Source organism: Microcaecilia unicolor, chromosome 10, assembly GCF_901765095.1.
Source record: "Microcaecilia unicolor chromosome 10, aMicUni1.1, whole genome shotgun sequence".
Lineage (NCBI taxonomy): Eukaryota > Metazoa > Chordata > Amphibia > Gymnophiona > Siphonopidae > Microcaecilia > Microcaecilia unicolor.
This window is the reverse complement of record NC_044040.1, coordinates 217,785,632-217,809,738: the sequence shown is the minus strand read 5'-3', so window position 1 is coordinate 217,809,738 and position 24,107 is coordinate 217,785,632. Positions and strand designations below refer to the sequence as shown.

General features: G+C 44.0%; 1 protein-coding gene across 1 annotated transcript in view; it reads left to right on the top strand.

Annotated features, from left to right (window-relative positions):
- The first annotated feature begins 18,139 nt into the window (after positions 1–18,139).
- B3GNT7 (UDP-GlcNAc:betaGal beta-1,3-N-acetylglucosaminyltransferase 7) overlaps positions 18,140–24,107 on the top strand; it is a 42,213-nt gene continuing 36,245 nt past the window's right edge. Inside the window, exon 1 of the mRNA XM_030216117.1 lies at positions 18,140–18,531. Coding sequence (XP_030071977.1) covers positions 18,521–18,531 — 11 coding nt within the window. The 5' untranslated portion in view covers positions 18,140–18,520. The remainder of the gene's footprint in view (positions 18,532–24,107) is intronic.

Genomic DNA, 24,107 nt, shown 5'->3' with positions numbered 1-24,107 from the left:
CCAGATGAGCCTTATCATCCAGAATATGAAACTAGAACCATAATAGACATGCCAGTGTATATAAATGCCATACCAAGGCAGATGTCTGAAAGCAACTCACCTGTATCTAACGAGGAACAGGCAGAGGAAGCAGACACAGAAAGGATCATTGAAGAAGACAGTACAGTTGGAGAAGGGGAATCAATTGGAGAAGGACTCTCAGATTTAGAGGATGCGGAAAGGTCAGACCAACCTGTTGTCAGACGCTCATCCAGGGAAAACAAAGGTGTTCCACCCCCAAGACTGTCTTACCTAACAAAGTCAGCAGAAGCTCAAGAGCCCTTAACATGGGATGAGATTGAGAAAATGCCAGCAGAAGAAGCTGCTGAATGGCATAAAGCTGCACAAGAAGAAATTGATGCATTGGATAAAAATAATACTTGGATTCTTACAAAATTACCTCCTGGCAAGAAAGCTATAGGATGCAAATGGGTATTCAAGTTAAAAAGGAATGCACAAGGAAAAGTGGAAAGGTATAAAGCCAGATTAGTGGCAAAGGGATATCTTCAAAAATATGGAGAAGATTTTGATGAAGTGTTTGCACCTGTAGTGAAACACACGACAATCAGAACACTTCTGAGCATTGCAGTCTCAAAAGGCATGCAAGTAAACCACATTGATGTGAAAACAGCGTTTCTTCACGGAGATATAACTGAAGACTTGTACATGGAACAGCCAACAGGTTTCATAAATACAAAACAAAGACAGCTAGTGTGTAAATTAAACAAAGGTCTTTATGGATTAAAGCAAAGTGCAAAATGTTGGAATGAAAAATTGCATGAAATATTGACAAATTTAGGATTTAAGCAAGGTGAAGCAGATAAATGCTTGTACACTAGGTGCACAAATGGACAATATGCATACATTTTAGCTTTTGTTGATGATCTGCTCATTGCAAGCAAAAGTGAGCAAGAGTACAAGGACATTGTAAAGTGTTTAAACCTCAATGTTGAGATAAAAGAACTGGGTAATGTGTCATACTATCTTGGTATAGAAATTGAGAAACAAAATGATGGTTCTTATCTTCTAAGCCAGAAGCAGAAAATAAATGAGCTTATTGAAAGTTTAGGTATGCAAGATGCCCAAGTTGTAAGCACTCCCATGATCACTGATTTTCTGAAGGATGAAACAGTAAGAGAACCTTTACCAGATAACATCCAATATAGATCAGCCATAGGTAAGCTTTTATATCTAGCTACCACATACAGGGCTGATATAGCAAATGCAGTAGGAATTTTGAGCAGAAGGGTCAGCTCACCTACCAAATCAGATTGGACTGCAGTTAAAAGGATGGTAAGGTATTTAAAGGGTACCATTGATTGTAAATTAAAGATTTCAGCCAATAGTAATCCAAAACTAATATGTTACTGTGATTCAGATTGGGCAGGGGATCATTCTAATTATAAATCCACAAGTGGATATGTGTTTATGTATGGAAATGTACAAATTTCATGGGCCAGTCATAAACAAAGTATTGTGAGTTTGTCTTCTACAGAAGCTGAATACGTGGCCGTATCGGAAGCGTGCAGAGAACTGATGTGGATTGAAAAACTTTTGCTGGATTTCGGAATAGCTGAAAAGAGACCAATCCAGATAATGGAAGATAATCAGAGCTGCATCCGACTGTCACAGAATGACAAGGTTCAGTCACGCACCAAGCACATCGCAACGAAATACCACAACGTGCGAGAGTTGGCAAAAGAAGGGGTCATCAGTCTACACTATTGTCACACCAGTGAGATGACAGCTGACATCATGACCAAACCGTTACCCAGAGAACATTTTGTGAATCTGCGTATAAAGCTTGGACTTTGTATGAATAAATAATTGCATGACAGTTATGCATGAGAAGGGGTTTGTTGGAATGTATTGTATTTTTTACATACATTGCCTGTCACCTATTATTTCTCTGCTATTACTCTGTGACCTCTGATGTGAATTACTCAGAGAGGTCACACAGCTATGCAACTTCCTGTGGGGGTTAGACACTGCACATGCAGCACATGGAGCACATGGAGCTCATGATCTCTCCTAACCTGAGAGGATCTATGGTGGTGTGAGCATCCATTACCATCTAAGCACATGGAAGGAGCTGATAATACAAATGTATAGTAATATGTATATATAAGCCTGTCTGATTATAATCTAACTACAAACTGTGAGTAAACAGATGTTTTGTTACTTCAACTTTAAAGTGACTCAGCAGTGAATTATTCAGGGGTGAATGAGAGAGAGATGAAGAAAGAAATTAACATTTCTAAAGCTGAAGCTGTGTGTACTAAAATCTGCTAATTATTTACTACAAATAATCCAACATGAAGAATACAAATGGGAGAGGTAAAAAGAGGGCATGGGGGTAAGATGTAAGAAAGGGACTGGAGGTGGGAAGGGGTTGACTGCTGGGCAGACTTCTACAGTCTGTGCCTGAGAAGGGCAAGGACAAATCAAACTCAGGTATAGAATATGACACATGGAAACAGGATGAAATCAAAGCAAACGCAGTGGTGCTTAGAGTCATAGTTGGGAAGTAAAGGCTAGTGCTGTCTTAATTATGGAAAGAGAGATCTGGATGGGATGGAATGGGTTTTGACCGCAACTCTAGCAGTGCCGGCAGACTTCTATGGTCTGTGACCCCAAAATAGCAAAAACAGAACAAGAACTGGTATGTTTATTTTATTCACATTCAACGGCTCTGCCTTGTTGGGAAGACTGGATGGACCTCCTGAAGAAAGACTAAGGAGGCTAGGGCTATTCAGCTTGGAGAAGAGACGGCTGAGGGGAGACATGATAGAGGTATATAAAATAATGAGTGGAGTGGAACAGGTGGATGTGAAGCGTCTGTTCACGCTTTCCAAAAATACTAGGACTAGGGGGCATGCGATAAAACTACAGTGTAGTAAATTTAAAACGCTAGCAACATTCCATGTAGAAGTCGGCCCTTGCAGATCACCAATGTGGCCGTGCAGGTCTGACGTCCTGCATGTATGTGCAGGACGTCAGACTCACAGAAACAGAAGCCTGCGCAGCCTTCTACATGGAATGTTGCTAGTGGAATAGCAACATTCCGTGTAGAATCTGCAATAGTAGCAACATTCCATGTAGAATCTCCAATAGTATCTATTTTATTTTTGTTACATTTGTACCCTGCGCTTTCCCACTCATGGCAGGCTCAATGCGGCTTACATGGGGCAATGGAGGGTTAAGTGACTTGCCCAGAGTCACAAGGAGCTGCCTGTGCCTGAAGTGGGAATCGAACTCAGTTCCTCAGTTCCCCAGGACCAAAGTCCACCACCCTAACCACTAGGCCACTCCTCCACTGTTCCAAATAATGCTATAAAATTAGCACAATAGCGCCGGGAAACAATGCCCCAATGATCAAAACTATTAGCATTCAAATTTATACATGCTATTACAGTGGCCTAGCCACAGGTGGGCCTGGGTGGGCCAGGACCCATCCACTTAGGGCTCAGGCCCACCCAAGAGTAGCTCATGTTTAGCGGTAGCTGGTGGAGATCCCAAGCTCTACCGGCTGAAGACTTCCCTCTGATGGTAATGAAAACACTACTCTCCGTGATACTGGCACCTGTGCATGTTCAGTTTTCAGCTCATGCCTGCTGCAGATTGCCAAGGTGGAAAGAAGCATTTTCCTGCCAGCTGAGAAAATTTTTCTTCACCCAACGTGTAATTAGACTCTGGAATTCGTTGCCGGAGAACGTGGTACGGGCGGTTAGCTTGACGGAGTTTAAAAAGGGGTTAGATAGATTCCTAAAGGACAAGTCCATAGACCGCTATTAAATGGACTTGGAAAAATTCCGCATTTTTAGGTATAACTTGTCTGGAATGTTTTTACGTTTGGGGAGCGTGCCAGGTGCCCTTGACCTGGAATGGCCACTGTCGGTGACAGGATGCTGGGCTAGATGGACCTTTGGTCTTTCCCAGTATGGCACTACTTATGTACTTATATACTGAGATATCTTTTGGTGGTGGTGGTGGGGGGAGAACATTTGGTGCCCACCCAGTTCTTGCCTAGGCCCACCCAAAATCTGTTATCTGGCTACGCCCCTGTACATCCTTAGTACAGTCTAAGTTTATACTGCATACTACTCTGATTCTATGCAAATCTATTTGATGCATATTCATTAGGCATATCCTGAAAACCTGACCTGCTTGTGGCCCTCAAAGTCTGACATTGTGCACCCCTGAAATGACAGCAGTCCTGTCCTGGGGGACCTTTGCTAGTCAGGTTTGCAGGATTACCACAATGAATATGCATGATCTAGATCTGCATACATTCTGATGTCACTATATGCAAATCTGTTTCATGCTCATTCATTATGAATAGATGAAAACTAGGTACAGCAGGGTTGGGACACACAGGGAGTGAGGAGAGGTGCTTCTGGTTGCTATTTGTTTTGTGACAGGGTGGGAAAGACGTCGTTGTACGTTGTACGTGCTGCGACGTCAGACTCCGAAGTGGATTTCAACAGCGCCTATCACAGCAGCACGGCCACGGAGGCCGAAGATGAATTTTAAACACCGCGGGGCGGCTGGCGGGGGTTTGGGGTCCTCCGCCGGCTGAAGAAGAAGTTTTTACGGCAGCGGCAGGTGGAAGCAGACCTCGGCTGGCGGGGGTTGGGGTCCCCCGCCAGCAAAAGTAAGAACGGCAGCGGGGGAGGGTTGGCGGCGGGAGGGGGGTGGAGAGAGTCATTGGTGGCGGTGGGGGCTCGGCGGCGGCGGCGGCGGGGGGGGGGGGGGCTAAAATGTGCCCCCTCCCTCTGGCTCTGGCCCCCCCCTACCGCCGGAGTCCAGATACGCCCCTGCAACATACTCTGATTTCATTTATAGAAGGTTATAAGTTCAAATCTCAGGTTCACTGGTAAGAAAATCCCCCAAATTCTTGTCACAGATTCTGTTTCAGTGAGATTCCCTGTAAGAGGGGCTGTTCCTTCCCTCTTTTGGAGTGGAGGAGTAGCCTGGGGAACTGAGTTCAATTCCCACTGCAGCTCCTTGTGACCCTGGGCAAGTCACTTAACCCTCCATTGCCCCTGGTACAAAATAAGTACCTGAATATATGTAAACCGCTTTGAATGTAGTTGCAAAAACCTCAGAATGGCGGTATATCAAGTCCCATTTCCCTTTCCCTTATGACATCACAATATCAGAAGTGAGCCAAGTATCGGGCAATCAAGCCATTGTGACATCACTGATGAGGTTGGCTCTTATTGGTGGAATGAGTGGAGGAGTAGCCTAGTGGTTAGTGCAGTGGACTTTGATCCTGGGGAACTGTATCGGGCAATCAAGCCATTGTGACATCACTGATGAGGTTGGCTCTTATTGGTGGAATGAGTGGAGGAGTAGCCTAGTGGTTAGTGCAGCGGACTTTGATCCTGGGGAACTGAGTTCGATTCCCACTGCAGCTCCTTCTGACTCTGGGCAAGTCACTTAACCCTCCATTGCCCCTGGTACAAAATAAGTACTTGAATATATGCAAACTGCTTTGAATGTAGTTGCAAAAACCTCTGAAAGACAGTATATCAAATCCCATTTCCCTTTCCCTCCCCGGGTTCCTTTTTGTTGGTTCTCTTTTCTTTATTGATTTATTTAACAAAATTTATAAGCCATTTCACTGGCTAATTGTTGTTGGGAAGTGGCCTGACTCCACAGTGCAACATTCATAGTTATCTAATAAACATTGAGCTGGACTAAAGGTCTGTACGGTATGTTTTCTTCTGATCCAGTGTTGACTTTCGGCTTTCATCTCTGTGTAACACACATACAAGGTCATTGTAGAACTTGGCACCTCAGTTAAGGTGCTGGATGCAGTGTTGCTGAGATTACATTATTCAATGATAGCTTAAACTGGAGGTGTGGAGGAGTGGCCTAGTGGTTAGGGTGGTGGACTTTGGTCCTGGGGAACTGAGGAACTGAGTTCAATTCCTGCCACAGGCAGCTCCTTGTGACTCTGGGCAAGTCACTTAACCCTCCATTGCCCACCGCATTGAGCCTGCCATGAGTGTGAAAGCACAGGGTACAAATGTAACAAAAAACTAGTTGTGACCATTTACACCAGGTCAATGGCAGGCATAAATCAATGAGCCTACCTGCACAACACAACACACATAACTTGTGTGTGTGTGTGCTGGAGAGGATCGTTTGGGACTGATCCGAGAAGAACCACCCTCCAGTTGTCCTGCAAGCTCATCAGAGTTTTGTTGGCTCTGCCCCTTGGAAGCAGCCCGAAGGTGGCTATATTGATTTTGGACCATTACCTATTGTGCGTGTGCTGGAGAGGATCGTTTGGGAATGACCCGAGAAGATCCGCCCATTAGTTGTCCTGCAAGCTTGTTGGAGCAGTTGACTCCACCCCCTGACATCATCATCCCTGGCTTTAACCCCCGGAAGCAGCCTGATAGCAGCTTACTTAAGGTGCGAGCAGAAGGCGAACACCCCTTAGTGATCCCCTTGGAGAGACACTGGGGATTTTGAAGGTGACTAATGAGTAGTGGGGGCTGTTGATTGAAATGTATTTTTTTTTTTCCTATTTCTGTGTTAAGTGGACATGAGCGCTATGGAGAGTTGGTTGGTAGTCGGAGGGTGGTCAGGAGGGATAGGGTGCTGTTAACCAAACCATTAAGTGGGGGGGTGAGTCGGGATGAGGGTGTATGTAGTTCTGTATATGATTTGCCTGTTGCTCTAGTTAATGCCCGGTCTGTACGTAACGAGGTTCAACTTATATATGATATACTGGTGGATTTATCTCTTGATGTTTTGTGTGTTACTGAATTCTGATCTGGCGTTACTCAGTTAACACCTCCCGCTTATTCTGCCACACTCATTATCCAACGTGAATTTCAGTGTTTTTCTTTTTTTTTTTTTTGTAAGTATTTGTGTTGAAATTATTGTATTTCCGGTGTACAGGAATTAGATTAGAAATAAGAGTGCAAACCTAAGTTTAACCTTTAAACTTACATTGCTGTGTTTTCTAATGTTAATTGACAGGAACACATTACGTTATAATTACAATACTATACTCATACACTTGGAGTGTAGGTTATTGGGTAGGAGTTTGAGGATTTGCAAAATTTATCCAACAGTAGCCACATCTTTCTGGATTGAATTTCAGTGTTTTTCTAACCATTATAAATATATATGATTTATTCATACAATAATGATATGTCTTAGCCCTTATTGAGTCTTAATGTCTTGTCAGTTAAGCACGGATGGGGTGAAACTCACCATTGTTGGGCTGTGCTTAGGATATTAGTTTGCCTTAAACCAGTCCTGAAACAGAGGTACAACCTGCAGGCAGCTAAGGACAAAACCTGGAGTGGATTCCTTTAAACCATGCTAGTGGACTTCACAGGAAGTTGCCAAATTCACTCTGACAGAGTTAATTAAATGAATTCTGGGATGCTGCTGTTACAACAGGAGTGTGTCAGTTGAGAGCTGAGAGCCAGCCAGAACAGAAATTGGAGGTGGGGCAGCTGGGCCTCCAAAATCCTCAACAGGATCTCTTGATTCCCTGGGACTCAAGCTAGCCTGAGGATTCCCAAAACAGAAAGCAGATCTGAACTGTCCAGGGCCGCCGAGAGACTGAGCTGGGCCCGGGGCCCCGATGCCGCTGCCCCACCCCCCCAATCACCACTCAGGCCGCCCAGCGCAGCAGTCCTTGGTCTCACCCACCCGCCCTCGGCTCCGTCGACCGTCCGCCACCGGGCCCCCTGCATTCAAATCGGTAGCACCATGGCCTCACCTCCCTGTGAAAGCAGCAGATCGCCTCCCTTCGGGCCTTCCCTCCCTGTGTCCCGCCCTCGTCTGATGTAACTTCCTGTTTCCGCGAGGGCAGGATACAGGGAGGGAAGGCCCGAAGGGAGGTGATCTGCTGCTTTCACAGGGAGGTGAGGCCGCAGTGCTGCCGATTTGAATGCAGGGGGCCTGGTGGCGAACGATCAACGGAGCTGAGGGTGGGTGGGTAGAGGCCTGGGCCGTCTCCCCTGCCCCCCCTCTCGGCAGCCCTGGAACTGTCACAGTTTCAACAGAAAGGAGAGGTATCTAGAGAAATGGATCCCCTAGGTCCAGAGTTGAGCTGCAGACCCGGACTGGATCAATGTGTCCTGCTTTTTCTGGAGCCATATGGTAACCCTGAAAGCCAGGATAGACCCAGAGAGATTTCCAAGGAAATCCCCACCACTAACCAGAGGAATTTCAGTCAGTGACTGGGAATAGGAAGGAAATGAATTTGTGATCGGCCTTCTCATGGAAGAACATTGTCCCCGGGTTGCTCTAAAAGGGTTGTTTTCAACACCGTGTCAGAGGTCAAATGGTTAAGAGGTTTCTTTGCCTAAATACAGATTTCTTCAACTCTAGAGAGCACTCAAAGAACTGTTTAGGATTAGGTTTGCCCGACAGGGTTGATGCAGTCCTGGCCTTTCCCTATTACACCATTGGATTCCCCTAAGAAAAGCAGGGCTACAAGTCCCTGGATGGACTGGGGTAAGATCAGGACTGAATCAACCCTGTCAGGCGAATCTGGATCTAGTTGGCAGCCCTACATAGGACAGTTACAAATTCCAAAAACCTTAGCTATTGTTGTTTGTTAACTTGGCCTGAAACTAGCACTACCAGGCCAGGGTTTTCTTAGGTTCAAATCTAATTTTGAATGTTTTATGTTAATATTTGTTTAATGTTTAACCTGCTTATTCTCCTCTGAATACATTTACTTGTTAAAGTGCACAGCATAGTTAACAAGTGTATGTGTGTAAAGCTGATTATTGTTGAACGCTGTTCTTTGGCAAATTCTGGGTGCAAAGGCTTGAGGACCCACTGTCTTTCTTGATATTATTATTTATTACATTTGTACCCCACATTATCCCACCTTTTTGCAGGCTCAATGTGGCTTACGTGGTGTTAATATGATATCACCCTATATAATAAAAAGCACCTCCAACATTCTGAAGCTGACTCCGTGGCACTGTAGGGTTCATAAGTCTGTAGTTCAGCGTTTCATTGGCTCTCACTGTCAACGAAGAACCAATCAGACAGAACAGAACTTGGAGGAGGGAAGTGGAGTGGATTGAATCTCTAACAAACAATCATATACAGGGAGGTACGAACATCAGTGGAGGCAAGAACGGAAGGGAAGACAAACATTTAATCACTTTGTCACTCACACACATCACACACACACTCAATCACTCTGTGTATCTCTCTCTTACACTGTCTGTAAAACACACTGTCACTCTCAGTCTCTCACATGGGCAACTGTATGTTGCATTCTCACGAGTAAGGAGCTCTTCTGATGTGATTGTTAAACTGATTGATGGCCTGAACAAGGAAAACTTTTACCACATTGTAACACAGTTTACACAAAAAATATTGTATATAAAGAAATCTTACACATGTAAACAACAATTATATTCAGAATACAACCGTGGAAACATTAATGGCAGGAACTCATTACATTGCTAGCGCCCGTTTCATTGCGTTAAGAAACGGGCCTTTTTTACTAGTCATTACATAATCTTAGATACATTCGGTAATAGGCTGGAGGTAAAAGAATAATTAGTTAGAAGGTGTTAGGTAAGGTTGTGTGAGGGGTGTTTAAGGCATTTGGGTGGTGTAGGGAGTGATTTGTTTCATTAAGGATGACTTTTGTATGCCTTGTTGAAGAGATGTGTTTTCATAGATTTGCGAAAGCTGGTTAAGTTGTTCGTGGTTTTTAGGTCCATGGGTGGTGCGTTCCATATCTGTGTGCTTTTGTACGCAAAGGTAGTAGCGTATGCCTGTTTGTATTTAATTCCTTTACAGCTGAGGAAGTTCAAATGGAGGAACTTGCGGGCTGATCTTCTGGCATTTCTGGGTGGTAAGTCTATTAGGTTTAGCATCTAGAGTGGGGCATCCGCGTAAATAATTTTGTGTATGGTCGTGCAGATCTTGAACTCAATTCGTTCCTTGTGTGGGAGCCAGTGCAGTTTCTCTCTTAGGGGCATTGGCTGCATTGCGCTTTAGTATTTGGTTTTTCCAAAAATGATACCAGCCGTTCACACTTTTTCCAGCTACTGGAGGGTTCATCCAGAGCTGTTCAGGTCCTGCGGTCTGCAGGGTTCAAGGAGCCACAGGGTGGGTAGGATGGGCTCTGAGATTACGTACATAGAATCAGTGGCACTGAATATGGGCATTATATGGTCACTAATGTTCTATAAAAAGAACAGTGGCTGAATTAGCCAATATAATTTATTTATTTAAAAAATGTATATACCTCACAATCTATTATTCTTGGCGGTGTTCAAAGAACGATAACAATAATTACCATCCTGGAAATCACAGGTAACTATGTCAGTTCCATAATAACATTTGTGCAGAACATTGAGCAAGAATAATAACATGATTAGAAAAAAATAAAAGTAAACCAAGTGGAAAAGAATTGATAGTGAGAAAGAAAATAATGACAATGAATTAAAAAAAAACAATGATGGAATAGTCATACTCTGATTTGTAAGGAATGTTCCAGAGGTTTCATATGGATAATATCTTACGGACCCTGTTGGTTTTTTCCTGATGCTTTAATTTCGCTTTTATATACAAGGCAAAACGTATGCCGACAAAATGTTTCATTTAAAGTGGTTGTGTTTTTCCATGATCCTAAAATCATTTGAAGAGCAATTGAAAGAAGTAAGTTCAGTAAAGTACTGTGATTTTTTTTTTGTTACATTTGTACCCCGCGCTTTCCCACTCATGGCAGGCTCAATGCAGCTTACATGGGGCAATGGAGGGTTAAGTGAGTTGCTCAGAGGCACAAGGAGCTGCCTGTGCCTGAAGTGGGAATTGAACTCAGTTCCTCAGGACCAAAGTCCACCACCCTAACCACTAGGCCACTCCTCCACTGTTGCTACTATTTGAGATTCTACATGGAATGTTGCTATTCCACTAGCAACATTCCATGTAGAAGTTGGCCCTTGCAGATCACCAATGTGGCCGCGCAGGATTCTACATGGAATGTTGCTAGTGGAATAGCAACATTCCATGTAGAATCTCCAATAGTAGCAACATTCCATGTAGAATCTCCAATAGTATCTATTTTATTTTTGTTACATTTGTACCCTGCACTTTCCCACTCATGGCAGGCTCAATGCGGCTTACATGGGACAATGGAGGGTTAAGTGACTTGCCCAGAGTCACAAGGAGCTGCCTGTGTCTGAAGTAGGAATCCAACTCAGTTCCTCAGGACCAAAGTCCACCACCCTAACCACTAGGCCACTCCTCCACTGTTGCTACTATTTGAGATTCTACATGGAATGTTGCTATTCCACTAGCAACATTCCATGTAGAAGTCGGCCCTTGCAGATCACCAATGTGGCCGCGCAGCCTTCTACATGGAATGTTGCTAGTGGAATAGCAACATTCCATGTAGAATGTCCAACAGTAGCAACATTCCATGTAGAACCTCCAATAGTAGCAACATTCCATGTAGAATCTCCCATAGTATCTATTTTATTTTTGTTACATTTGTACCCTGCGCTTTCCCACTCATGGCAGGCTCAATGCGGCTTACATGGGGCAATGGAGGGTTAAGTGACTTGCCCAGAGTCACAAGGAGCTGCCTGTGCCTGAAGTGGGAATCGAACTCAGTTCCTCTGTTCCCCAGGACCAAAGTCCACCACCCTAATCACTAGCCACTCCTTCTAACATAAGATTAGAATGCAGCGATCGACGAATTGTTACGGGAAATGAGATTGGTACTTCAATATTCAGAATCTTTTGTATGGTTTTCCAAATAGAGCACCAACAGCCATGTGTGATGAGATGTTCATAGAATATAAGTTGTAACGTTCCAGCTGAAGAGTTACAATGCCAGCAAAGATTATCAACGTGCAATTTTGCTTTATTTTTCTGTTCTGGAGTCCATAAAGCTGTAGGCGCTAAAAAATACATAGATTGGAGCAAGCTGGCTGATTGTGTTGATCTGGAAATTCTGGTCCAGAAGTGTTCGCATGGTATTGACTGTATTGTGAAAAGCAGTTCTTTCATCAGTTTGTAGATAGATGAGATCATTTTCCCCTTCTGTCATCAGCTTTGTACTAAGAACATGGATAGAAGATGCATCAAACAATGTATTTATTTCTATTGAGCTTCTTTTAATCATCTGGGCAAGTTGTAACCTGTTGAAATATTGCGAAGAAGGCAGCTTGGATTTTAGGGACAGTTCGGCAAAGTTACAGACGTTGTTTTGCATAAGATGATCAAGTGAGTGAATTCCAAGAGAGTATAATGGTCAATGAGAAATTTAATTTTGTATAGTGGAGCTGTGATAAAAGGGGGCCCTGCACTAATTGCGTTGGCAGTTTTTGCTGCCCGCTAGGGCCCCTTTTAGTAACATAGTAAATGACGGCAGAAAAAGACCTGAATGGTCCATCCAGTCTGCCCAACAAGATAAACTCATTTTACATGGTATGTGACACTTTATACCCGAGTTTGATTTGTCCTTGCCTTTCTCAGGGCACAGACCGTAGAAGTCTGCCCAGCGCTGTTCCTGTACTAAACGTTCTGAAGATTCTGGAATCCTAAAGAGTTACAAGATTCTGGAATCCCAATTAGTAACAACATTCCATGTAGAACCCCAAAAGAGTAACATAGTAAATGACAGCAGATAAAGACTTTACGGTCCATCCAGTCTGCTCAACAAGATAAACTCATTGTACATGGTATGTGATACTTTATATGTATACCTGAGTTTGATTGGTCTTTGCCTTTCTCAGGGCACAGACCGTAGAAGTCTGTCCAGCATTGTTCTTGTACTAAAAGTTCTGAAGATTCTGGAATCCTAAAGAGTTACAAGATTCCGGAATCACAATTAGTAGCAACATTCCATGTAGAACCCCAAAGAGTAACATAGTAAATGACGACAGATAAAGACCCTGAACGGTCCATCCAGTCTGCCCAACAAGATAAATTCATTTTACATGGTATATGATACTTTATACCCAAGTTTGATTTGTCCTTGCCTTTCTCAGGGCATAGACTGTAGAAGTCTGCCCAGCTCCCGTTTTGTTTCCAATTACCGGCGTTGCCACCCAATCTCCGCTAAGATTCCATGGAACCATTCCTTCTAAACAGGATTCCTTTGTGTTTATCCCACACATTTGAATTCCATTACCGTTTTCATCTCCACCACCTTCCACGGGAGGGCATTCCATATATCCACCACCCACTCCGTGAAAATATACTTCATGACATTAGTCCTGAGTCTGCCCCCCTTCAACCTCAATTCACGCCCTCTAGTTCTACCGCCTTCCCGTCTCTGGAAAAGGTTCGTTTGCGGATTAATACCTTTCAAATATTTGAATGTCTGTATCCCGTCACCCCTGTTTCTCCTTTCCTCTAAGATATACATGTTGAGATCAGCAAGTCTTTCCTCGTAAGGTTTGTCCCATACCATTTTTGTAGCTTTTCTTTGCACCACTTCCAGTCTTTTTACATCTTTAGCAAAATATAGCCTCCAAAACTGAACACAATACTCCAAGTGGGTGAAAATAGCCAAAAATGAAATGGCCGATTTTCATAAAGCTTTTGACAGAGTTCCTCATGAGAGACTCCTGAGACAGTTAAGGAGTCATGGGATAGGAGGCAATGTTCTGGTGTGGATTAGGAATTGGCTATTGGACAGGAAGCAGAGGGTAGGGTTAAATGACCATTTCTCTCAATGGAGGAGGGTGAATAGTGGAGTGCCACAGGGATCTGTACTGGGACTGGTGCTATTTAACATATTTATAAATGACCTGGAAATCAGAACGACGAGTGAGGTGATTAAATTTGCAGATGACACAAAACTATTCAAGGTTGTTAAAACACATGCATACTGTGAAATATTGCAGGAAGACCTTAGGAAATTGCAAGTCTGGGTGTCCAAATGGCAGATGAAATTTAATGTGGATAAATGCAAAGTGATGCACATTGGGAAGAATAATCCAAATCATAGTTACCTGATGCTGGGGTCCACCTTGAGGGTCAGCACCCAAGAAAAGACCTAGGTGTTGTAGATAATATGCTGAAATCCTCTGCCCCAGTGTGCGGCGGTGACCAAAATAGCAAACAGGATGCTAGGAATTATTAGGAAAGGGATGGTAAATAGGAACAAGAATACTATAATGCCTTTGTATCACTCCATGATGCGACCTCGCATTGAATATTGCGTACAGTTCTGGTTACCGTATCTCAAAAAAGATATAGCGGAATTAGAAAAGATTCAAAGAAAAGTGACCAAAATGATAAAGGGGATGGAACTCCTCCCATATGAGGAAAGGCTAAAGAGGTTAAGGCTCTTCAGCTTGGAAAAGAGATATGATTGAGGTCTACAAAATCCTGAGTGGTGTAGAACGAGTAGAAATAAATCAAAATGTTTTTTTATTGTTTCAAAAAGTACAAAGACCAGGGGATACTCTGTGAAGTTACATGGAAATACTTTTAAAACAAAAAGGAGGAAATAATTTTTCACTCAATGAATAGTTAAGCTCTGGAACTCTTTGCCGGAGGATGTAGTAACAGTGGTTAGCGTATCTGTTTAAAAAAGGTTTGGGCAAATTTCTGGAGGAAAAGTCCATAGTCTGTTATTGAGATGGACATGGGGGAAGCCACTGCTTGCCCCGAGATTGGTAGCATGGAATGTCGCTACTCTTTGGGATTCCAAATGGAATGTTGCTACTCTTTGGGATTCCAAATGGAATGTTGCTACTCTTTTTGGGATTCCACATAGAATGTTGCTACTATTTGGGTTTCTGCCAGGTGCTTGTGACCTGGATTGGCCACTGTTGGGAATAGGATACTGGGCTAGATGGTCTGACCCAGTATGGCTATTCTCACATTTTTGTGACCACTGGCAGCAGCCCCATCAGAGCTGGAGAGCAATTGCTGTATGAGTCACCAGGCTGACCAAGTTCTCATAGATTTTAACAGTGGACCGATACAAAAGGCATTATAACATCCTCATTTTTGTTTTCCATTCCTTTCCTAATAATACCTAACATTCTATTTGCTTTCTTAGCCGCAGTAGCACACTGAGCAAAGGATTTCAAAGTATCATCAACGACGACACCTAGATCCCTTTCTTGGTCCGTGACTCCTAACGTAGAACCTTGCAACATTTACTGCTCACTATCAAACCGAAAAACTTACACAATTGGAATAGATTGATCAGGAAATATATATGGGGAACAAGGTAACCACATACTTCTCTCTGACAGTTGCATCTTCGGGATGGGGGGATTGGTTTGCCCGACCTTAGAGTTTATAATGTAATAGTTTTTCAGTCCTCAGACTTTTGTGATAGAGAATTTGAACAGGAAATAGGACGGCCCTTGGACTTAGTGTATGTTCGTCATGCTAGAGCTAATAAGCTTATCATATGTTGATGAAACCAGTGCATTGAGCCTGGACTTTTTTCCAAAAGAGGTTTGGATTACATGCGCATTGTTCAAAATATTTGCCTGTATTAGGCAATGCTGATTTTCCTCCAGTTCTTATTATTTTTCTTTAAATTTTATGCAGGACTTATAACCTGTTAATACCAGTACAGTTCACTGCAGGTTACAAAGCAAGAAATTGAACACAGGTCTGATATCTGTAGGTTTTAAGCAGTGAACAGCAGTGGGTATAGTATTGATTCAGAATGTGGTAGAAGACAAAGAGCCTATAATACTCTGCAAAAAAACCTCTGATTTGCATCCGAAGAACTGGAGTCCCTCTAGGCAGCTTCACTCATTATTTCAGACATGTTGTAGAGTCAGTTTTACTGAGTCATAATTTGATGAATGTTGGCCCTCTATCTGCAATGGTGGGAAGTATTATGAAGGTATTAAAAAGCCATTTGGCAAGACCTGCTGTGAATAAGATAGTAGGATCTCTGGATCCGAGACTTTGATTTTTATTCTTTTCAGGCTTTACAGAAGAGCCTGAAGGATGGTCCGTGTCTAGCAGGCAAGTGTCCAATTCCAGGAATTGCATTATAAATTTCTCCTGTGGATGTATGTCCATCCTTCTAGGGCTAAAAATGGTGGGTTTCCCAACTGATGGAACCTGTCATAAATGTGGCAACACAAGAAGCCTGTTATAAACACTGCATTTGGGACTGTCTGCCAATTCATCAGTTTTGGAATGATATTTGGTCCCATCTTGGTCAGAGATTTCATAAGCGATGGGATCCCACCCCTCAGAAGTGTATTTTGGATAAAATGCTGGATATTACTGAAGGCACCAGGGTATCAAGAATATTTCTCCCAAAGGCAACCTTAATAGCTAAGCGCTGTTTCCTGTTGCAGTGGATAAGAGACATGCCTTCGACTTTAATGCTGTGGAGAAATCAAACGGATGAGCTTCTTGCAATGGAAAGACTTTCAGTGGACTCTCAGGGCCTGAAGGCAAAGAAATTATTCCTTAAGTTGTGGAGCTCATACTTGAAGACTCTCACCACCCGGGTGCAGCCCACATTTTTAAATACTATGGAACTATGATTTTGAATACTTTTGCTGGACATCCTCAATCTACACTATAGTGGATTTGCAACTTATTATTCTCTGTCCTTGCTAAGTCTGCTTATCAATATTTCTGATATGTTTCTTTACTGGTGTATTTGGATTGAGATGTTTTACTGTTGCTCTATGCAAAGACACTACAGGTATTTTAATATAAAGGGTACAAAGAAAGGAACACCAATATATCTGTTTGAAAGTGTGGTCTCCAGAATTGTACACAGCACTGTAACTGAGACTTTTACAGAGGCATCATCGCCTCCTTTTTCCTCTCCTTATGCACGCAAGCATCCATGATCCTTTACCTGTGTAATTATGATGAAGTTCTGCTCTGAAGGTGTCCTGTCAGCTTCAGATAAAGCTATGTTCTTCAACCCTCCGTGCTGTATTCACACTTTCTTTGTATGAGTATATGATGCCTGGCCCTGCACTTTCCTTGTACTTCTCCCTCCATATCCTGTCTGATTTCCTATTTTATCACGTCCTTCTTTCATTAGCCTCTAAGCTGCCCAGAGGGCTTTTCTGATGGGCAGAGTAGTAAGTTCTCAATAAACTTGAAACAAGCAGATATTCATAAGAATCCCAGTGCAGGCATCACATTCAGACAAAGCATGAACACAGCACAGAGAGCTGATGAGCAGAGCTTCATCAAAGCCAAAATGCACTCAGAGTGGTACACAAAAAGCCCAATGCAGCTAAGGAGGTAGCAAAGGTGACTGATTAAAGGTGTAGCACGGGAGAGAAGGGGGCCAGTTAAAGTGGTGTATTAGTGCTTTTTAAGTACCACTGTGCCTGTATTTTGGCTTTGATGAAGCTCTGCTCTTCATCGGTCTGTGCTGTATTCATGCTTTCTGCGTTTGAGTGTGATGACTGCATTGGGGTTCTAATGAATGCCTGCTGGTCAGCCCTCCATGCTGTATTCATGCTTTCCTTGCGTCACTTTGCCTGCACTGGGGTTCTAATGATTGTCAGCCCTCCATGCTGTATTTATGCTTTCTGTGTATGTGTGCTGCCCACATTGGGGTTCTAATGAATATCTGCCTGTCAGTCCTCGGTGCTGTATTCATGCTTTCCTTGCGCCACTTTAATGTTAATGCCTGCATTGGGGTTCTAATGAATGCCTGCTCGTCAGCCCTCCGTGCTGTGTTCATGCTTTCTGTGTGTGTGTGTGTGCTGCCCGCATCGGGGTTCTAATGAATATCTGCCTGTCAGTCCTCGGTGCTGTATTCATGCTTTCCTTGTGTCACTTTAATGCCTGCATTGGGGTTCTAATGAATGCCTGCTCGTCAGCCCTCCGTGCTGTGTTCATGCTTTCTGTGTGTGTGTGTGCTGCCCGCATCGGGGTTCTAATGAATATCTGCCTGTCAGTCCTCGGTGCAGTATTCATGCTTTCCTTGCGTCACTTTAATGCCTGCATTGGGGTTCTAATGAATGCCTGCTCGTCAGCCCTCCGTGCTGTATTCATGCTTTCTGTGTATGTTGTGTGCTGCCCGCATTGGGGTTCTAATGAATATATGACGAGGATTAGCCCAGCAGCTCTTGATTTCTGAAACCTCTTAAAGCTAGGCAAGCCATCGGTGAAGAGAAAGGTGAGTGCGCTGTGTCCAAGGTAGGCAGTTCTTGCTCTGAAGCTGCTGCCTCGCCTACTTTCACGTGAAATCCGAGGGTGAGAGGGGAGGGCTGGAAGGACAAGTTTCTGTGCCGCGACTGCTCCTACATCCCTGTACCTAACAAGCAAACAGGTTTTCTCCATCCTGTCCAGGGCTGCCGGCAGTGAAAGGGTAAACTTCCTGCCTGTGGCTCCACCTCAGGCAGGGGAGGAGGAGAGACTGTCCCTCCCTGGAGATCACCAGGAGTCCAGGACTGGTCAGTGGTCATCAGTGCGCGGCTCTGGCTGGAGCAGGGAATGTGTGTCTGTCTGTCTGTCTGTGGACCCTGAGCTGCCCAGTTACCCCTCCAGGATGTTCCAGTGGTGAGTACCTGAGGGGGTCCATTGCACTGTGCTTCCCTTGATTCTCGGAGAGAGAGGGGGGGGGGGGGGGACTCAATGGTCAGAAGCTGGATGGGGAGGGGAAGTGGGTTTTTTTTTTAAACAATTTTATTTCGTGGAGCCCCAGACAGTGATTTCAAGATTACAAAGCAGGAGTTAATTATGCAGATGGGTGTAACGACTTTATACTGGTGGGGTTGGGGGGGGGGGGGGGAATTGGGAATCCTACCCACTCTCTTCCTTCCTCCGTGTTTCGCTTTCTGTAACGCCAAAAAGCCTCTAATAAATTGAAACGAATTAAACCAAGATTTGAAAGCAATTTTGTGTAACCTCATAATGCCAAGATGACCAGTGATGTCACCAAACGACATCTCGTTGGTTTCTAATCAGTGCACAGACTATTTTAAAAATCGTCATTACGAAATATTAAACAAAAACTGCCTAAGATACAGTCGCAGTTATTGATTTAAACATTCACATTATATCTTGACGTGATCTGGGTACAAGAAATCCATATAATTTGGTCTTAATTTAACTTAGGCATAACATTGCAGGTCCCCAACGTGAACCATGTTCAACAGGTAACACTCACAAGCTCTTCTATGCTGGAGGGCAGTGAAATTGTCTGGGTGAAGATCTTTTGGGGTCTGCCACTTTCTCCCTGAAGGAACTTGTTAGGCAGCTGCAGCTTTATTCCCAAGGAAAATTAAGAACAAATTATATAGTAACCTAGTAAATGACGGCAGATAAAGATCTGAACGGTCCATCCAGTCTGTCCAACAAGATAAACTCAGTTTACATGGTATGTGATAATTTATACCCGAGTTTGATTTGTCCTTGCCTTTCTCAGGGCACAGACCATAGAAGTCTGCCCAGCACTGTTCCTGTACTAAACGTTCTGAAGATTCTGGAATCCTAAAGAGTTACAAGATTCCGGAATCCCAATTAGTAGCAACATTCCATGTAGAACCCCAAAGAGTAACATAGTAAATGACGGCAGATAAAGACCTGAACGGTCCATCCAGTCTGCCCAACAAGATAAACTCATTTTACATGGTATGTGATAATTTATACCCGAGTTTGATTTGTCCTTGCCTTTCTCAGGGCACAGACCATAGAAGTCTGCCCAGCACTGTTCCTGTACTAAACGTTCTGAAGATTCTGGAATCCTAAAGAGTTACAAGATTCCGGAATCCCAGTTAGTAGCAACATTCCATGTAGAACCCCAAAGAGTAACCTAGTAAATGACGGCAGATAAAGACCTGAACGGTCCATCCAGTCTGCCCAACAAGATAAACTCATTTTACATGGTATGTGATACTTTATACCCGAGTTTGATTTGTCCTTGCCATTCTCAGGGCACAGACCGTAAAAGTCTGCCCAGCACTGTTCCTGTACTAAAAGTTCTGAAGCTAACGTCGAAGCCCCTTAAAATTTACACTCCAGCCCATCCCTATCTATTCAGTCACAATCAGGGCACAGACCATGGATCTCTTGTACCCAGATCACAAATCCAGAACTGGCTAAAGGTTAGGCAGCTGTGGAAGTATCCGAGTACCTTGCTGCTATGTGTCTTAGGAATTTACCCTTTTATTATTTTATAAATAATTATTTAAAATGATAAGTGTGCATATTTGCCTCCACAATGAGTCATTGCTGCAGATTTCTCTAACTCTTGGATTTAGGTTTTAGATGGTTTTATTTGTTTGGATTTTGCTCACACCTTTTTCAGTAGTAGCTCAAGGTGAGTTACATTACTACTACTTAACATTTTTAAAGCGCTACTAGGTTTACGCAGCGCTGTACAATTTAACATGGAAGGACAGTCCCTGCTCAAGGAGCTTACAATCTAAAAAGACAGGTGTACAATCTAAAGACAAGTGTAGAGTCCGTCTGGTAGGTAATACTATATTTCATGAGAGGTTAGGTGCCGAATGCAGCATTGAAGAGGTGAGTTTTAAGCAGAGATTTGAAAATTGGTAGGGAGGGAGCTTGGCGTAGGGGTTGAGGAAGATTGTTCCAGGCAAAGGGTGAGGCAAGGCAGAATGAGCGGAGCCTGGAGTTGGCAGTGGTGGAGAAGGGAACTGAAAGGAGGGATTTGTCCTTGGAGCGGAGGTTACGGGCGGGAACATAGGGGGAGATGAGGGTAGAGAGGTAGTGAGGAGCCGCAGACCGGGTGCATTTGTAGGTAAGGAGGAGAATCTTGAATTGAATGCGGTATCTGATCGGAAGCCAGTGAAGTGACTTGAGGAGAGGGGCGATGTGAGTATATTGGTTCTGGCGGAATATAAGACGTGCGGCAGCGTTCTGAACGGATTGAAGGGGGGATAGATGGCTAAGTAGGAGGCCTGTGAGGAGTAAGTTGCAGTAGTCAAGGCGAGAGGTAATGAGCGCGTGGACGAGAGTTCGTGTGGTGTGCTCAGATAGGAAAGGGCGAATTTTGCTGATGCTGAAGAGGAAGAAGCGACAGGTCTTCACAGTCTATTGGATATGCGCAGAGAAGGAGAGGGAGGAATCGAAGATGACTCCAAGGTTGCGGGCAGATGGAACGGGGTGGATGAGGGTGTTATCAACTGAGATAGAGAGTGGAGGAAGAGGAGAGGTGGGTTTAGGTGGAAAGACGAGGAGCTTGGTTTTGGACATGTTCAGCTTCAGGTGGTGGTTGGACATCCAGGCAGCAATGTCGGATAAGCAGGTTACATTCAGATACACTGGATATTTCTCTGGCCCAGGAGGGTTCACAATCTAAATTTGTACCTGAGGCAATGGAGGGTTAAGTGACTTGCCCAAGATCACAAGGAGCAGCAGTGGGATTTGAACTCTGCTGTCCCAGGTCCTCAGTCCAATACTCTAATCATTGGGTTACTCAGCCACAAAATCTAGTGTTGAGCTGCTGTAGGAAACTGAATTCTAAGTTCCTGAATGTTTCTTAATTGGTTGATTTTATTTCGACTTTTGCTCACACCCTTTCGGTAGTAGCTCAAAGGTGACTTACATTTAAGGTCACTTAGCTTTAGACAATGTCTCTCTTCTATCTTTGTATTTCTCTGCCAGTGGAGTAAGGCTTGTCGGACTTTCCTATTCGGTTTTGTCTGCCTGTGGTCCCTTATTCGGTATTTCCTGAGGGCCCCTCTGTGTTCAGCCTGCATGGCCGAGGTGAGGGACATTGCTAGTGTGTAGATTAAGTTTAGGGTTCGGTCAATCCACCTTCTTCTTTATTCCCAATGAAAGTGTATTGGTGGTGTTCTAGAGCTCAGTTCTACATGTGTAAGTCTCGATCCGCCTTGTTCTCTTTTCCCAATGAAAGTGTATTGGTGGTGTTCTAGAGCTCAGTTCTACGTGTGTAAGTCTCGATCCGCCTTGTTCTCTTTTCCCAATGAAAGTGTATTGGTGGTGTTCTAGAGCTCAGTTCTACCTGTGTAAGTCTCTATCCGCCTTGTTCTCTTTTCCCAATGAAAGTGTATTGGTGGTGTTCTAGAGCTCAGTTCTACGTGTGTAAGTCTCGATCCGCCTTGTTCTCTTTTCCCAATTTGGAAGTGTTGTAGGGCTCAGTGTTTTGTGTGTGTGTATACAGATTAAAGTCTCGATCTAGAGATGGGAATAACATAGTAGATGACGGCAGAGAAAGACCTGTACGGTCCATCTAGTCTGCCCAACAAGGTAAACTCATATGTGGTACTTTTTGTGTATACCTGACTTTGATTTGTATCTCACTATATTAAACTTGGGTTCAAAATAATTTATCTTTTTTTATTTTTATGTATGCACTTTAAAAAAAATACTATAAAGTGTTTTAAATTATTTTAAATGTGCTCAGACCATACCGTTTACACCCATTATATCCCCAAGAGGAATATGTGGTGGTGTCACAATGGAACCATCATTGCACATATGATGTTCCACCTCCTAATATTTGTGTATGTACATACAGCTGAGCCCAAGTAGATCTTAATCACCGGTGTATGTGTATATCTATAATACATATGTATAAGTCATAAACTACTCACATTAAATATTGCTAGACTTGAGCTCAAACCTCCACCCATAAATTATGGTGCTTTCCTTATTACCATCTAATACATGGATAATAAAACATACCATTCAACATTTGTTTGAACCTAAAGGAGGTAAATGTTAATTCATGACACCCTGATCTCACTTCCCCCATATATCTTACATAAACCAACCCACAATGCGATATACACCAATATTCACATAATTATTTCACTTCCCTTGGGGTATATTGTGCTCGTGCTTCGTGGAGTGAGGAAGGGTTCCAGAGGCGATCCTACCCGGGGGATTTATGATGCCTGTAAATTGGTTTAAAAGATTAGTATTTTTCCCTTTCTGATGAAGACTTTTGAAACTCGGCCAGAGTTAAAGGGAGCAGTTATTTTGATGGCAAGATTGGAATGGATGAATGATATGTGATTTTAATGAAGCAAATATTGAATGGTATGTTTTATTATCCACTAGTAAAAAAGGCCTGTTTCTGACACAAATGAAACGGGCGCTAGCAAGGTTTTCCTCGGAGTGTGTATGTTTGGGAGAGTGTATGTGAGAGTGACTGTTTGAGAGTCAGAGTGAAAGAGTGAGTGTGTGAGAGAGAGAGTGAGTCTCTCCCTGAGCCCTGCCCTCCCAATCCATGGCCATCCATGTTTCTCTGTCACCTGCCCCCTCCATTCATCCCTATCCTGCATTTCCCCTCTCTGCCTGAGGCCTGCCCTGCAATCCATATCCATCCATGCCCATCTGTCCCCTCTATTCATCCCTATCCAGCAATTTCCCTCTCTCCCTGAGTCCTGCCCTCCCAATCCATGCCCATCCATGCTCCTCTGTCCCCTGCCCCCTCCATTCATCCATTTCCAGCAATTCCCCTCTCTCCATGGGCACTGCCCCCTCCATTCATCCCTATCCAGCATTTCCCCTCTCTGCCTGAGGCCTGCCCTGCAATCCATATCCATCCATGCCCATCTGTCCCCTCCATTCATCCCTATCCAGCAATTCCCCTCTCCCTGAGTCCTGCCCTTCCAATCCATGCCCATCCATGCTCCTCTGTCACCTGGCCCCTCCATTCATCCCTATCCAGCAATTGCCCTCTCTGCCTGAGGCCTGCCCTGCAATCCATATCCATCCATGCCCATCTGTCCCCTCTATTCATCCCTATCCAGCAATTTCCCTCTCTCCCTGAGTCCTGCCCTCCCAATCCATGCCCATCCATGCTCCTCTGTCCCTTGCCCCCTCCATTCATCCCTTTTCAGCAATTTCCCTCTTTCCCTGAGCCCTGCCCTCCCAATCCATGCTCCTCTGTCCCCTGCTGCCTCCATTCATCCTTTTCCAGCAAGTCCCCTCTCTCCCTTCCATGGCCCCCCCCTCGCATCCATGCTCCTCTCTCTCCCATGTCCCAGCCTGGCCCGCCCCCCCCTTCGCATCCATGCCCCCCCCTTCGCATCCATGCCCCCGCCCCCCTTCGCATCCATGCATCCCTTTTTTGTTTTTTTTATTCTTTTTAACTTTACCTCCGTGGCGTTTCCGGCAGCGAAGCGTCAGGGAAGGAG